The sequence below is a fragment of the Penicillium manginii genome, assembly GCF_028828005.1.
Source record: "Penicillium manginii strain IBT 31320 chromosome Unknown utg000002l:1.0-5564898.0:1.0-5567710.0, whole genome shotgun sequence".
NCBI lineage: Eukaryota > Fungi > Ascomycota > Eurotiomycetes > Eurotiales > Aspergillaceae > Penicillium > Penicillium manginii.
In genome coordinates this window covers 2,122,298-2,138,247 of record NW_026643103.1, presented here as the reverse complement: position 1 = coordinate 2,138,247, position 15,950 = coordinate 2,122,298, and the positions used below count along the sequence as shown (strand labels likewise).

Here is a 15,950-nt window from a genome sequence, read left to right as displayed (position 1 = left end):
CTGGGATTTTTTTCTTTTTCTTTTCCTTTTCGAGAGTCCATGAACCCTGGATCTCTGATCTCTCGCTATTCCCTCGTTTTTGGTGTTTATGGCAATATAAAAACAGCAACAAACAAACAGACTCTCTCCCACTCAACCTTGTCCCACCCAAAAAGTGACCGCGGCCCACGAAAGAGTCTCGACTCGACTCGACTCACCCTCCGCCTTTTTTTGGCTACTCTCCTCCTCTTCTCCCTTTTTACCCCGTCTCCACCCACTTGAACATACCTCTCCAACTGGTCTTATTCCAGTTGCGACTTCCGCCATGGACAAGGAGACAGCCGCCTCGGAGCTCAATGTCTATGTCTCCTCCCCGAATGGCTCCCGAACCAAGGAGACCACGTTCCGGGAATGGGTGGTCAACAACCAGATTGGTACGCTATTGTTTTACTGGACATCCTGGCCAATTCGTTTGCTCGCTGTGGCATACAACCCTGCCATGGTGAATGCAAATAAACGCTGGTCCCCCTAATCGCAGCCCTCTGGCAAGATTTCCGCTAACCACTCTTGGCGCTGCGCAGGTATCTCCCTGACCATCCTGGCGATGTTGCTGGCTCTTCATAACCTTTACCCTTCCTTGCGTCCTTATACTCAGCCCTTTTTCGAATTGTCCTACTATGACCCCGCCTCCGGCACGTACATTCAGGGCTGGGACGATGTCTACTTCGTATTCAGTGCGGCCCTCGCACTTACTGCGGTCCGCGCCATTTCAATTGAATGGATTTTACAGCCATTGGCCCGCCAATCTGGCGTGAAACGAAAGGCTTCCGTTCGCATTGCGGAGCAGGGCTGGCAAGTTATGTACTACAGCTTTGTCTGGGCGACGGGATTGGTATGTCTTTTCCTTTCCCGCGGCGACATGAGTGAAACTCGTTGGGGTATTGAGTATGCTAACGCTGGATCCGATAGTACCTCTGGAAGAACTCAAACTACTGGTTTGATTTCAGCGCGATTTGGGACGAATGGCCAGCTCGTCCCATGTCCGGCCTGATGAAGTGGTATTTGCTTGTCGAATTGGCCTTCCTTATTCAGTCCATCTTCATCATTCATGTCGAGGAGAGACGCAAGGACCACTACCAAATGTTCGCCCACCACATCATCACCAGCACCCTCCTCACCTCCGCTTATATCTACGGTTTTTACAATGTGTCCAACGTGGTACTTTGTCTGATGGATATTGTGGACTTTCTTCTTCCGGTACGTTACAATCACTGGCCCTCCACTCCTTCTTGCGGTACATTTACTGACAATTCCCCCACAGTCCGCCAAAATCCTCAAGTACCTCCATTACCAGAACGCCTGCAATGTCGGATTCGGCATTTTCATGTCCACCTGGTTCATCACACGGCACGTCCTTTATAATATGCTTTGCTGGAACATCTACAAGAACGTCCCCGCCAGAATGGCTTTCGGAACGTACCAGTACGGCAAAATGATCACCACCAACCCCTACCCAGACGCCTTCATGTACCTCTTCGCTCCATTCTTCAACCTGGAGAACCCCGTTTGCATGAACCCCACCATCAAGTTCATCTTCTTGTCCTTCCTCGTCTCGATCCAGCTTCTCTCCGTTGTCTGGTTCACTATGATCGTCCGTGTCGCCTACACAACCATCACAACCGGCGCCGCAGAGGACAGCCGCAGCGATGAGGAAGACGAGGTCGAGGTCGACCCCGAAGCTACTGCCAACGGCACCGTGCGGCTGGCCGCGAAGGATGGCGTTAACCCTACCCCTGTCGCTGTCGACACTGCCCCCGGCTTGGACCGTCGCCGGTCGAATGGGTCCACGTCAGTTCGTGCCCGAGGGCGTGGCCGTGTTCCTTTCGACCAGAGTGATCGCAAAGCTCTACTGGGACGGATCGGGTGCGAAAAGCCTACCTAGAAGAAAGTAGACTATCGTCTTCCTCTCATGTCCTATTTTTCGATTTTGTTAATTTTTCCCTTTTTTTCCCACCCTTTCTTATCTATTTTTCCTCTTTTATTTTCTCGAACATCAACACGAACCCTCGCATTATGACGAATCCACTTCGAGTCCCATATTTTCTCCTGGCATGCCGTGACGCCCAATCTTGCTGCAGCCGGATTTTATCCTATAGCTTGTCCTTTCTAGTCGTGTCTCGCATCGTCCCGCAATCACAAATCCGTTTTGTTCGTGTTCGTGCTCGTTGCGGTGATGGAATGGGACCTTCTGGATAGGAATTATGATCGCGCTGCTGATGAAATGAAGTGTTCGACCTTAACGATTTCCAAATTTGCCGTTACTCCAAAAATTCCTAGTTTCTTCTTATTTATGTGGGCAAGGGCCATCCCTGATTGATGAGTCTGCTCGAATCCTCCCTCTCACTCAAGTCCCATTATATCCCTGCTTTTCTGGCTTCATTTTCCAGCTTCTGCGTTGTGTTTTTTTTTTGTTTCGGAGGGGTATTGGGTGCGCTAGTTTATCTCTCCAGTACATCTTTTTCTTTTTAGGGGGGTTTCAAACGGGTGGGAGGTTTCGTTCGGGTATATGCCTTTCTTTACCTCATTTCATTTTTTTTCTGCGCTTCGTTTGTTTTTCCTCAAATGGTTAGAGATCCAGATGATAATACCCAATGGATGCATTTGATTTTTGATTCTATAGATTTCAGTTTGCACAACTATGTACACACTCTGGGCATGCATAGTGCACACATTAGTTGGTGAGTTATGTACTGCATGTTAGATATGCTGTGGTCAGCACTCTACTTCTGGGCCAATCATTGTGGATTTTTATTGCAACCGTGTTGTTTGCTTTGGTCCAATCAGAGATTGTGTAGAGAGATATGTCAGTGCCATCAGTTGCCACTCGTTTCAGCTGTTTCACATTGATATTTTTGGAAAGGTCCACACTTTCGGCTCGAATTTCTGTTGTGGGCTTGACTCGGATGTACGTGGAACTTGCAGATGAATCAAAGTGGATCTGGTATTCATAAAAGCCCCCACGCTGTCATAATATTCCCAGGAAACGCTAGTATGCAAAAGGAAACTATGGACAACTACTTCCTATCCACTAACTAACTAGCATTACAGACCTGTCAGTAGTCACCACCAGGCATACGCCTACTGCACAGCATACTCCTTGATCGGCGGCTCACCATCCCCAACATGCTCACTAGCATAAGCCAATGTATCAAGACTAGCATAAACAAGTGTCATAGCCTCCGTCTCCAGCAAATCATCAACCCCCCAGCCCCGGCGCAACCAACTGCCCACAAACAGTCCCCAAATCCACCCGTGACAACTCCCCAGGCCCATCATGCGTAATAGCATCCACAAAAAGCGCCCAAGCAAGCGGATTAACCAGCATCGTCTCATGAAGATACGGCCCACCACCCGGCAACCCAGCACACGCACCCTGAACCTGAACATTACTCACTCCCACACCACGCACATCACCCAAAAAAGCCGACGCCCCTGTTCCAACCTGCGGCTGAACAACCTCATCAAAGCCAGAATAAACACTCGTCGTCGGAACAAACGCCGAATCTCCACCCTCACTCCCACCCCGAAGTGTGCGGATCAGAGCCGAATCGTAGACCTGCTGCTTAATACTCGGCGTGCACAGCGGCGAAGGAAGAAGACAAACAGCAGCCAATACCGTGCCGTGGAAATCCGCGCTCAAAGCCATGAAATCGTCCACGATGGCCCGAGTTGACGGCCAGTATTTTAGCGCCCATTGGACGTCGATACCGCCCTGGGACCAGGATATCACCCCGATTTGCCGGCCTGTTATGCTGGAGATGTAGTTCATTGCGTAGGCGACGTATTCGGCGTTGACTTGGATGTCGCCAAGGGAGTTTCCGGGGATGTTTAGCCAGACTGGGTCTGCGATGTCGGAGTCGTTGAGGAGCTTTGCGTAGCTGAAGTGGTAGGTTGTTCCGGCTGGGATGGCGGTTCCTGGGATGAGGAGGATGGGTGTTTTATTGGTTGTGCCGTGTTCGAATGTTTCTGGGATGAAGATTGCTGAACGGAGGTCCTTTTCGCTTTGGCTGTATGGTGCGTCTTTGGGATGCTTTTTGGGGTAGATTGGTTGTGATGGGTTCAGGGTGTTGTTATTGGTGCTTGAGTTTATGTCTTGGTCTAGGAAGCTGGTGATGAGGTCGAGGGTGTTTTGGGGGGGCTAGACCGTTTAGGATGAGGTTTGTTGCGATTGTGAGGATGTTGTGGTTTTCGGTGGTATTGGGTGAGGGTTGTATTTTGGAGAGAGATGTGAGGGCTTCTTCGGGGGTTGTGACTTGGTTTATTTTTCCGGCTTGGAGGTCTTTTAGGGCGGATTCGAGGCGGGCTATTTCTTGAAAGGTTTCTTTGTCGAGGTTGAGCATGTGTAGAAATGTGTTTTCGAGGATTGAGATTGGTCCTGGAGAATCTTGTGTTTCAAGGGTTGAAAGGTCATGATTGATGTTGGGGACTGGGGTTCCGAGGATTGACGGGGCGAGTGAGCAAAAGAGAGCTAGTGTTTTGAAAAAGCGCATTATGGCGAGTTTAACGAATATGTGTGTTAAGCTGTTGGGAGAAGAGTATTATGGATCATGATAGTGAGCTTCTCTGGCAAGAGGAGCATGTCCTTCGAAGTAGATCGCGTTAACAACCCCACAGCTCGTTATGGCCACAGGGCATGTGAACAAGGTAAACTGACAGCCACGGTAGACAGGAACCAGTGTGACACAAGGAAGTTATTCTCCATCTATCCCTTGGGCTTTGATGCATTCTTGTGATCCATTGGTGCTTGGACCGGGACTCGCAGATCTACATTCCATACTAACCTTCGTAAGATAACTTAACAAACACAACGCGCAGATCTCGCGTGCAACTTTCTGTTGTCACTACTTCTTCTGGAAGAGACGAGTGTTGATGGATGGTCAAGAATTCAACTTCCGAGTGTCTGACCAGTCAAACAAACACTTGCCCGGACGTGTTCTCTTTACCCCAGTACTAGTACCGATCCATGTATATCTCCAGATGTATCATGATTTTTAGACTCCAAGTTGGAAAACAAATTCATGATGACAATAATGGCTTAGCTGTAGTATCACTAGTTATTTAGTTGGAATCCGATACAGAGATAGTAGTATATTCGAAATATTAAAGAGCTGAGCGATGTCCCGCATCTCTAATGGTTTAATCCATCCATGCAGCCTTGATATTATCATCAACTCGACTCCAGCTCTCCTGAATCGCCTCTTCCACATTAATTTGACCTAGCAATTCATCGCCGAGGGCATTGCAAACAATTTTCGCCATTTTCCCATCTTTCATATCGTAGAGAGCCCAGACCTTGACTCGAATCACGTCCCCGGGTTTCACTTTGTGGCTATGAACGGCGTTTTCGGTGGCTCGGAGGTAGTAGAAGTATGCTTCCATGCTGAAGAAGATTCTCTTTTCGTCGATCATAGCAATCATTGGGACGACGGTCTCCTTTGCGTCGGCATGCACAATAGAATAATGGTCCATTACCCCCTTCGATCCAACAAGAGTTCCAATCTCAGGATCCGGGATCGTTAGAGTGACATCTTTATCGTAAAATTCGTGCTGAGCGGCATAATCCCTGGCGTTGAATGCCTTGATGTAATTCAGAAATTCCTTCAGTGACAGAGAAGGCGCCATCTTTGGTCGATTTATTTTTGTGATGGGTGCTGAGTAGGTAGTTGGGACGGATAGTGTCTTATTCAAGTTTGGCCGAATGCCCAGGTGATTGAGAATGGGTGTGTCTGACAGCATGGCGAACAAGACGTTAGTCTTTATATTTGAGCAAATGGTGCACTCCCGAAGCCCCCACATTCACCGTGACCCTTTTCGGTACCCCAGTTTCCAATTTTGGGAACAAGCATCACAATTGTGCAATCTTGTCCCACGTAATTTTGAGGCTTGGGTTGCATAACTGTGCGGATATACCTGGGCAAAGCGAGAGCATAGTTAAGCTAAAACGAATCAAAAGGGTTGAATAAAGAGCATATACGCGTTGAAACGCCAAGACCTTGCGTCGTCCATTTGCTGACGTGGAAAACCCCGTCATCGCTCACTCGAGTTGGTGAAATCCCCACCTTTGGCTTCCCCACTTCTTTCCCACTCTCACCCCAGCTTCATTTCTCGTCGAGACATTCCAAGAGATTCAATCGAGATGGTATCCGTTAGACCGGAGAAGGCATCCGACGCCGCTATACCCAAACGATTCCATTGCCACCAATGTAGCAAGAAGTACACAAAATTGGAACACCTCACAGTTGGTCTTGTCCATTTCCTACCGCTGCCCGAATTCATGGACTGACTAGTAGCACCAGAGACATGAGCGAACACGTGAGTGAAAACAGCCTGAAAACACGAGCTTCGCTCATGAATGTACAGATTCGAATTCAAAGCCGTTCCGATGTCCTCAATGTGGAAGATCCTTTGGCCGCCAGGATGTTCTGGGGAGACATCTTAAATTACACACGGGTAGTAATAGCTCGACGCAATGCCAGAACCCAACGCCCGAGACTGTAACTATACAGCATGACCAAGGTCAAGCTCAAAGGACACCTACCCCTGCAGCCACAAACTGCCTCCCGCAAGTTCAAGCGCCAGGCCTGTCGAATTTACTAGAGTCGCATAATTGGCTAGATTCTGACAATTTACTTGAGTGGTTAATGTCTGATACCAATGGAAACTCCACCATACCACTACCATTGATCGATTTTCCAGGGGCATCTAGTGCAAGTGAATATCTGGGGCTGTCAGGCCCCGGGGATTTGGAATTAGCACAGGGACCGCAGGGCCCTGGAAATATGGCGCTGAGCCAGATATACAAACTCATCGATGATCTCTCTCGAAGATTGAATTCCGAAGTCCATCATTCGGGATTTACCTCGTCATTTCTAGATGCCTGTCTCGACGAGTTCTTTAGACGAGTATCGCCGAGCTTTCCAGTTATTCACGAGCAGACATTTACTCCGCAGAAGTCAATACCGCCTCTTCTTCTGAACATGGTTGCTCTGGGGTCATTGTTTGTTTGTGAAACGGGCGCATTGGAGAAAGGAGAGATGCTTTGGCGCCTTGGTCATACGGCAGTCGCAACTTCATGGCAAACTTTGATTGAAATTAGAGGGCCGTGGGATGCGTATGACGGGGTTCAGCTTGTGCTCACTGCATTGCTGGGACAGACATATGCGTTACTTTCGAGCAATTCCAATATACGGACAACAGCATCGGTCTTCCACGGCTTGGGCTTCTATTGGGCAAGGACGTCAGGAATGTATAATGTCACTGAGGTCTTACCAGAAGATCTACCAACTCTTCAGATGCCGGACGAACAGAAGAACACCGCATGGAGAAGCTGGGCTGCAATAGAGGTCCAACGACGGGCTATACTTGGCCACTACATTCTTGACGGTCTCATATCGCAAGCATCTGGCTCTCCAGCTAGCGCAAGACATCTCATTAATAGGATCGGAACTGCCTGCTCCGATGAAGCATTTGCAGCGGCAACTGCTGATGAATGGATTGTTGAAATGCAAAATTCAACCAAGGGACACCAGATGTCGGAAGCCTTTTCTCGCGTTTTCTCGTCTGATTACGCTACTGACCCGCTGCAACTGTCCCATTTCTCAATATTTGTTATTATTGAGGGGTTGCAATCCTTGATATCTGACTTACACGAAGCAAAAGGACAGGCTTATGGCACCGTATCAAAAAAACAGATCATCCAAGCTATGCTCAATATTTTCGAAGAGAATGTTATGGCGAGATTAGAGGCTTCTAATGTGCATCATCTTCAGGTATTCATCCGGTGGCATTCGGTGTTCATCGAAGCGACTGCGTCATCAATATCAATTTACCGATGGCTGTGCAGTCATTTCAATTTACCCCAGGTTCTTGGCGGTGTACATGCTAAAGGCCATCTTGATGAATTTGATCTTCAATCCTGGGCCGCAAAGGGAGATGCTCTTCGAGCAATCCTTCACGCAATCTCAATCACCCGTATTCTGGATGACTTGCCCCTCAGTCAGGCATACACTATGCATATACCCACGGCGGTATTCACGTCGGCGGTTGTAATGACCGCCATGTGTCTTCTGAACCGGGACGTTATCGAAGTTCCGGAAAAGTACACATGGTCGGATGTTTGGACCTCTCAGCTCCACGGGGATACCGCTTCGGCAGATTATGAGAACTTCGAAGAAGTTTTGGAAGGACTGAATCCAAACAACGAGAAGGCCATGACTTCAATCAGCCTCCTGGGCGAAATAAATTCCCTGCAAATGATCCTCAAAACTGTCGCGTCCAGATGGAGTGTTTCCGCTCAGATGAATGAGATTATTGGGCGATTGGCAAATATTGCCCGCGAGAATCATGGCCAGAGTGTATGAAATTGAAGCATGGATAAAGTTGAGAATATTACTAAGCCTGCGGGTATGAGAATGCGTTCAAGTTTGACATTGGAATGAATACTAGCACTACAAAATCTCAAAGTTTCTCTGCACCCACCCCGGAAAACTTATGGTACAGATCAGGAAGAACAGTAGCAAGTATAGCCATTTCTTCCGTAGCATGCTGTAATAACCCCTTTGCAAATTCATCAGGCACACTTGCCTTCCGAATCTCCGGATCGGTAAGGCCGTCGACATCACCCAGCCAAAACCTAGAGCGCATCCTGACACCATCCGGCTCCGTTTTGATCAAATGAATCAAATGCCCCACATACGTAACATGATTGTTCTCGTCATCCCACATGCCCGTCCTCCCACAAATGGCTGTCGAATACCCCGCATTCTGGAACGCAGTCTGCCAGCCAGGCCCGAAGTATTCACTCGGGTCTTTGAAAGAGATTTCCAGCTTCTGAAGCTCGCCTCCGATATACTCATGGACTAGATGATGACCGCCGATATAGGTGCTGTTGTTCTCGCGTGGGCCTTCCCAGTCGGAGAAGACGTGGTCGCGAGGGTGCCAGAGCTTGTACTGCTCCGTGTTGTGGATCCATCCGAACCACCAGTCTATCATTGCACCTGTGCATGATTTCATGTAAGTTGACGCGGCAATATGGGTCATGCCGTCTTCGGTATGGGCTACTCCGGCTTCCATTGATAGGTAAGGATGTTTGAGGAGGAGTTTGGCATCCTTTAGGGCGAGGCCTGGGGGTGGGGTCGATTCAGTCATAGTGGAGGAGAGTATAATGAGGGGTCGGGGCAGATTGTTGGGTGCGATGGTGGCTCGGTTGTATTTATTCTATTTCCTTCATACTAGTATCGAGATGCAGTGCCAGGTTCGATCTATAAGTAGCGAAGCGGGATGTCAATGTGGGGAAACGAGCAGGTGGGGAATGACTACATCGCGGAATGCCGCGGCTTCTAATGATATACCAACATTGGAATGAGTAGAATTGATCATTGTCGTTTGGGAATGGGGTTATTCATAGTAGCTTCTAGTGGCTGGAAGTATAAGTGGGACGCGCCGAGCAAGTTTCCACAATGATAATATACAGGGCGATCTCCAAGACGGTGTCTGTTTCAATAATAAAAGTCTCTCTAACGTAGTGTCTAAGTATTTCTAATGTATAACAGATGCCCTTCACCACGACAAATGATTCTTCAACGATTGTAGCAATTCTTCCGGTCCTGAATCTGTTGGAAGACAAGTCAAGATATGCTGATCTGGGCGAACTAGCACCGCATGACCCTTTAATCCCATCAAGTCGAACCACTGAGCATTTTCCACCCCAGGCTGGAGAGCAAAATCAACACCATACACCGCAAGTCGCAGAGATAGAACCTTAGCGACATGTTTAGGGAGATTTTCAAAGAGCTTTTGGACAGAGGACTTGAAATGGGCGGCATTTCCCTCATCAACTAGGAGGGTAAAAGCATCAAGACGACACAGGTCCAACGTAGAAAATCGCTTCTGAGAGATTTGCTCAATCGATAGCTCCCGCACATATGAAGAATTAATGGCAGGTAGTGACAGTTGCCCAGTCAGCACTTCGATCCAGGCATGTGGTAGTCGGGCACCTGGTACACATGACGACTTGAACAGCGAAACGTTCTTCGGGACTTGCGTATCGCCATACACATAACCGATATGGAGTCCCAGATTATCGAAATGCTCACGCTGGCCTTCAATTCCCTTGTTTATATCAACCATAGCCTCAGGATCTTGAATATTGCGATAGAGATTCTTTCTAGAAACCTCCACATCTGGATCCGTAGTGCCGAGTGCCTTCAGCAAGCCGAATATTTGCTTGCCATTCTTCACACTTTGCTCTGAGTTGATGAGAGCAACTTGGCGACGCTCAGCCTGGTAGGTATCGAGGAGGTCATCCCCACCCCATCCGTGATGGACTGCAGCGAGCTTGTATGCAAGATTGTGCACGTCGCCCAGGCCGGAATTCAGACCGAGACCGCCGGTAGGCGGGAATGAATGCGCAGCATCGCCAGCCCTGGAAAGTATAGTGTGTTAGAGTAATTACTCTGTATGAATCTCCATAGCGAGATGGAAACTCACAGGAAGACTTGACCAGCACGATACGAATGTGCTACCTTCCGACTTAGAAGCCATGGACGGAAGCTGAGCACATCGTATGGTACCTTGACGCCGAATGCCGCGTCCACGACTTTTCGGCAATGTCCTTCATCCCATGAGTCCACGGGATGCTTCTTGGACTACGCGTGCATGAGTTAATATTTCCTTGCATGAGGCTCAATAGACAAATACTGACATCGAAATTACAGATCAAAACTTGATTACCGGACAGCTCATAGCCGATGATGAATCCGGATACTTGGGGATCCATAACCCAATGAAGCATACCGACTCGCTCTTTGATCACAGGTCTCAGATCAGCATTGATGTGAATCGTCATCATAGTTTCAGCTGCGTACTATGATCAGTATATTTCTTATAAAAGTGAAAAGGGACTTAGAATTAGCGTTTCAAACGTACTGGCTTCTTCGCCTTCGCTTGTAATACCAAGATATCTCCTCACGGCGCTTTTGGCACCATCGCACGCGATGACATGTCGGGATTTGATCTTGTACTCTTTTTTTCGCGGCACGGTCCTCGACAGTCGTTATTACTTCATTTTCATTCTAGTATTAGTTAGTAAACTTGAGAAAGAAATCAGTCTTTGACATGCATATAACTTTCCTGCTCCAAGCTCACGAACGAATGATTCTTTCGAACCTCAACGAAACCAGTCTTTAACAATTTCTTCGCGATGATATCCTCAAATGCAGGCTGTGGAATATTATGGATCATCTGAAGCCAGTTAATGTCGTGATACCTCTCTACTACTAGTTGAAGAAGACTTGCCGTTGGAGTATCGTTAAGAACCTCCTTGTCCATTCTTTCGTAGGGGAGCCGACCAACCTGCTTACCAGTTAAGCTGGTCACGAAGTTCACCCAGTACGCATCTTCACGGGGACTTCCAATGCTGCGGATCTCATTCACGTCTAGTCCGGCCTGGCGGCAAAATTCGAGAGATCTTGGAGAGAGGGCGTGCGCTTTAGGGGCTGCTAATCTTGTTGGGTATCGCTCGATGACCAAGCATCGGACTATTTGAATTTAGATAGTGTTTTGTAGCTTTTGAGCGGGAGTAGAGCTACCGTTCAGTTGTTCAAGAAGGAAAGCAAGTAGAAGACCTGATGGTCCGCCTCCGATAATGAGGATTGGGACCTCTTCGTCCGGTGTTAGATTGTGGATGAGGGGCGACATCTTCGGCAAGTGGAGATGCGAGCGTTCAAGAAATGACAACAGAGATATCTTGAAAGAATCTCGGAATTAGAATCTACTGCTGATATTTGGTGGGTTCTTGCAGTGTTTACAGTGGGGAGTTTTGAGCGGCTCGGAAGTGGGGAGTGGGGAAGTGGGAAAGTGGGAAAAGTGGACATCTTCAGATCAATAGATACCGCTTGAGATTCCTCTAACGGCATGGTGGGTAATGCGCCGACTAGCTAGCTGGTAGCGCCCCAGAAACTTGGGCCGGTGTATTATGCAAATTCTTGGAGGTCTTGGTTGGAGTTCTGTATATCTCCAGACATGGCAAATTGAAAAATTCTCCAAATTGTTCTGCGCCATCGGCTTGATTCGCCTTCATCCCGTATTTTCGAAAGCCCCAAGATAGTCCTCACGGATATGGGGGTGAATTAGCATATTGCATAGACGAGGGGCACGATCATATCCGATTAATATTCCGAAGCCATAATCCAAGGCCGATGGTTAGAAGAAACCTATTCCGCTATCTTCAAATAGCTAATAGACCGAGAGACCAGTGTGAGAATCGTAGCTTAATAGCGCGGTATCAAGCATTCCTGCATATATGCCCTCCTACCGCCATATGATATTGAGCATGCATTCATGCAGAGTCCATTTTGTACCCCATGCGGTTCGTATGTTCTGCACGGTGAATGCAGTGCAGCATTATTGGAAGAGTATTTGAGAAATCTCATCCGCCGTTGTCCCGTAGCTTAGCCAAGGCAGCCATGACACCTTCACTCAACTCCTCAGCCGGCTGTGTCTCCTTCAAAGGCTCCTGCACCGGCCCGGAAGCTAAGGACTCCAACTCCGCCGTCCTGCGGCTCTCTTCCATAACAGCCCGGAGGATCTGTTCATCCTCATCCATGTCTTGATGGGGCTGGCGAGGCCTTGGTACCACTGGCGGGTTTGGCCTGCTCGGGGCCTGAGTCCGAGGTAGGGTGGTTTTCTTCGTGCTTCCAACGCGGAAGTCCTCCCGTACCGCGCTGCACCATTGTTGAACCTTCTTCTCACCCCAACCTGGAACAGCGCTAATCTGCTCTGGTTGCGCATTGACGGCATTTTGAAGGCTCCCGAATGTGGATATCAAGCTTGCCGTGTCCGATTTGTTGATCGCTCGTGGGGTTGTGACGAATTCTTCGAGGGATTCTTTATATGTTTGGGCTTGTTGGGAGCGAATTGCGGTCGGTTGGGCGTATTCGGATGACTTGAAGAGCTCGAGGTATTGCGCTGCTTCGGGGGCGGACCAGCAGAGGATTAAGGTGAGATTGTTGATAATGGACGTTTTCGACAGTTCCTTCAATGGATCTTCGTGGTTTGGAATGTCGACCATGACTAACACTATGCGTAGATTGTATTTGCCTGCTAACAGCCGGACTCGGGAGTAGATGTACTCGGGGTGGAGACGGTGGTATTTCAAGGAGAGAAAGAGGGCGCATGTTGTCAAGCCAACTACATAGTCGGCTGGAATGTCTGCGTATTCCCATGGAAGAAGTTTGATATGATTGAGGATCGGATTGCCCTTCTGTCGTGTCGACACGAGGATCGCGGATGGGCCAGGACGGTTCGAAAGGGCCTGAGGTTTGGGTTGTTGCACCTTGGGTTGACTTGTTGAGGGGGTGACTGGAGTCACGGAGCCCGTTGACTGCGACCTTGAGGCTTCATTTGATTGAGCGTCCATGATGGATACTCCAGAGGGTGGGAACAGTGCAAAGAGCGTTCCCAATGGTTGTTGTAGGTAAGGTCGGCCCCGGCGCGGAGGTAACTGATACGATAAGGAAATACTGCTGCTTATCGGTGCGCCTCACCGCCTCAGTTGCCGTCCATCTTTTTTCTGCCGCCTATTTTTTGCAGCAGAAAAAAGTCCCAGCGTCAACGATTCACAATGGCTGAGCAAAACAGGAAACGACGCTTCTCTGACGAAGGTGTTGCCCAAGATACCGACGTTAAGATGGAAGAACCTACAAAGGCCGCAGCTAAGCCCTCGACGGCCGCCAAGCCTAACAACACCCTGTTCGTTCGATCGCTACCAGCCACAGCCACGAAAGACAGCCTTGCCGAGTTCTTTTCGCAATCATACGTCCTTAAGCACGCCGTCACTGTCAACAACTCGGAAAAGCAATGCAAGGGTTACGGTTTCGTCACCTTCGCTGACCTTGAGGACGCCCAGAGTGCCCTGGAGGAACTCAACGGAGCCGACTTTGAGGGAAAGAAGATTCGAGTCGAATACGCCCAACAGCGTCATCGTGAGATTGATGAGAAGATTGGAAAGAGTAAGCCGGCTGCGAAGTCGCAACAGATCAAGCAAGACCGCGAAGACGAGCATGCCTCAAACCAGCCCCAGAAGCTGATCATTCGCAACCTGCCGTGGAGCGTCAAGAACATCGAGGACTTGTCGGCTCTCTTCCGCAGTTACGGAAAGGTCAAGTGGGCCGATCTCCCCAAGCAAAACAACAAGCTTCGCGGTTTCGGCTTCGTCATTCTGCGCGGAAAGAAGAACGCCGAGAAAGCTCTCCAAGGCGTTAACGGAAAGGAAATCGATGGTCGCACACTGGCTGTCGATTGGGCCGTGGACAGGGAACAATGGGAGAATGTCAAGAAGGATGACGGTGACGAGGAGGAGAAGAAAGAGTCCAAGGAGGGCGAGGATGTGGTTATGGAGGACAAGGCCGCGAAGGAGGACGATGATGAGACTTCATCGGACGAGGATGACGATGAGGAGGAGGATGAAGACGAAGACGATGAGGATTTGGACGACCTCGAGGATTTGGACGAGGAGGCCCGCAAGGAACCAATCGAAGACGACCGCAACGAGTGTACCGTCTTCCTCCGCAACTTGCCATTCACATGTACCGACGATACGCTCTACGAGCACTTTACCCAATTCGGCCCCCTTCGATACGCCCGAATTGTGGTTGATCGTGAGACCGAACGTCCTCGGGGAACTGGATTCGTTTGCTTCTGGAAGGTCGAGGACTGCATGACCTGCGTCCGTGAGGCCCCCAAGCCTGACACAGTGGTTGCCGACAAGGAGCGCTCCAAGCCCGCCATGAAGCACTCAATTCTTCAGCACGAGAATTCCGACCCTACTGGTCGTTACACCCTGGATGGCCGTGTTCTACAGGTCGCCCGTGCCGTCAACAAGCGCGAGGCTACCAAGCTGGAGGAAGAGGGCGTTTCCCGCCGTCTGGTTCGTGACAAGGATAAGCGCCGTCTCTACCTGCTGTCCGAGGGTACCATCCCCTCCAACTCCCCTCTCTACAAGAAGCTTTCTCCCTCCGAGATCAAGATGCGCGAGGAGAGCTTCAAGCAGCGAGAGGGATTCATCAAGAAGAACCCCGCCCTCCACCTCAGTCTCACCCGTTTGTCTATTCGCAACCTTCCCCGTCACATCACATCCAAGGACCTTAAGCAACTTGCCCGTGAGGCCGTTGTCGGATTCGCCAAGGATGTCAAGGCTGAGAAGCGTCAGTCCCTCTCTCGGGAGGAGCAGCAGCGATCCCGCGAGACCATGAAGGAACTCGAGCACGAGCGCAAGGAGAAGAAGGCCGGTATCGTCCGACAAGCCAAGATTGTCTTCGAGACTCGCGAGGGTACCAAGGTGCCCGAGAAGGCCGGTGGTGGTCGCAGCCGTGGTTACGGTTTCATCGAATACTACACTCATCGTCACGCGCTGATGGGTCTGCGCTGGCTCAACTGCCACCCGATCGAGATCCCCGCGAACTCGGACTCGGAAGAGAAGGAGAAGCGCAAGCGCTTGGTTGTTGAGTTTGCCATTGAGAACGCCCAAGTCATCAAGCGTCGCCAAGAGCTGCAAGACAAGAAGAAGCAGCAGGCCAAGGAGAAGGCGGAGAAGGAGGCAAAGGGCGAGCAAGAAGATGACAAGAACGCGAAGGGTCAGAAGCGGAAACGCTCAGAAAAGGGCAAGGATGGCAAAGATGATGAGGAGGACGGCGAGGAGGACAAGGTCGCGAAGCGCAATCGGATTATTGGCAAGAAGCGCGCGCAGCGCAAGGCCCGTAGGGGGTGAGTGCGCGTGAAGGATTTACAACATGTATAGAGCTTGTTTCAGTATCTAATGCCCGATATACCATTCTAAATCAAAAGCATTGTGATTATCATTTCAACGATCGTGATCGTGAGAGTCAGAGCAAAGTCTCCGCTTGAGTATCATC

General features: G+C 49.5%; 8 protein-coding genes across 8 annotated transcripts; 3 read left to right on the top strand and 5 right to left on the bottom strand.

The window, feature by feature from the left end:
* Positions 1–304: 304 nt before the first annotated feature.
* On the top strand, positions 305–1,921 carry N7533_002059 (uncharacterized protein; the record flags this gene model as incomplete). The annotated part of the gene is made up of 4 exons (XM_057098709.1): positions 305–413; positions 561–871; positions 949–1,236; positions 1,301–1,921. 4 exons carry the CDS (start codon positions 305–307, stop codon positions 1,919–1,921), a joined length of 1,329 nt encoding a protein of 442 aa, XP_056963845.1.
* Positions 1,922–3,235: 1,314 nt separating this feature from the next.
* Positions 3,236–4,529, bottom strand: N7533_002058 (esterase/lipase family protein; the record flags this gene model as incomplete). Its single annotated transcript, XM_057098708.1, has 2 exons — positions 3,236–4,137; positions 4,184–4,529. 2 exons carry the CDS (start codon positions 4,527–4,529, stop codon positions 3,236–3,238), a joined length of 1,248 nt encoding a protein of 415 aa, XP_056963844.1.
* A 646-nt stretch (positions 4,530–5,175) lies between these two features.
* N7533_002057 (nuclear transport factor 2 family protein) lies at positions 5,176–5,661 on the bottom strand (the record flags this gene model as incomplete). Its single annotated transcript, XM_057098707.1, has 1 exon — positions 5,176–5,661. The coding sequence occupies one exon, from the start codon at positions 5,659–5,661 to the stop codon at positions 5,176–5,178; it is 486 nt and encodes a 161-aa protein (XP_056963843.1).
* A 1,019-nt stretch (positions 5,662–6,680) lies between these two features.
* Positions 6,681–8,399, top strand: N7533_002056 (fungal specific transcription factor domain-containing protein; the record flags this gene model as incomplete). Its single annotated transcript, XM_057098706.1, has 1 exon — positions 6,681–8,399. The coding sequence occupies one exon, from the start codon at positions 6,681–6,683 to the stop codon at positions 8,397–8,399; it is 1,719 nt and encodes a 572-aa protein (XP_056963842.1).
* A 97-nt stretch (positions 8,400–8,496) lies between these two features.
* Positions 8,497–9,186, bottom strand: N7533_002055 (uncharacterized protein; the record flags this gene model as incomplete). The annotated part of the gene is made up of 1 exon (XM_057098705.1): positions 8,497–9,186. One exon carries the CDS (start codon positions 9,184–9,186, stop codon positions 8,497–8,499), a length of 690 nt encoding a protein of 229 aa, XP_056963841.1.
* A 411-nt stretch (positions 9,187–9,597) lies between these two features.
* Positions 9,598–11,736, bottom strand: N7533_002054 (FAD binding domain-containing protein; the record flags this gene model as incomplete). Its single annotated transcript, XM_057098704.1, has 6 exons — positions 9,598–10,462; positions 10,528–10,685; positions 10,742–10,896; positions 10,966–11,081; positions 11,189–11,576; positions 11,628–11,736. 6 exons carry the CDS (start codon positions 11,734–11,736, stop codon positions 9,598–9,600), a joined length of 1,791 nt encoding a protein of 596 aa, XP_056963840.1.
* Positions 11,737–12,466: 730 nt separating this feature from the next.
* N7533_002053 (DNA repair protein RAD10) lies at positions 12,467–13,456 on the bottom strand (the record flags this gene model as incomplete). Its single annotated transcript, XM_057098703.1, has 1 exon — positions 12,467–13,456. The coding sequence occupies one exon, from the start codon at positions 13,454–13,456 to the stop codon at positions 12,467–12,469; it is 990 nt and encodes a 329-aa protein (XP_056963839.1).
* Positions 13,457–13,660: 204 nt separating this feature from the next.
* On the top strand, positions 13,661–15,805 carry N7533_002052 (mRNA-binding ribosome biosynthesis protein NOP4; the record flags this gene model as incomplete). Its single annotated transcript, XM_057098702.1, has 1 exon — positions 13,661–15,805. The coding sequence occupies one exon, from the start codon at positions 13,661–13,663 to the stop codon at positions 15,803–15,805; it is 2,145 nt and encodes a 714-aa protein (XP_056963838.1).
* Between the last annotated feature and the right edge of the window lie 145 nt (positions 15,806–15,950).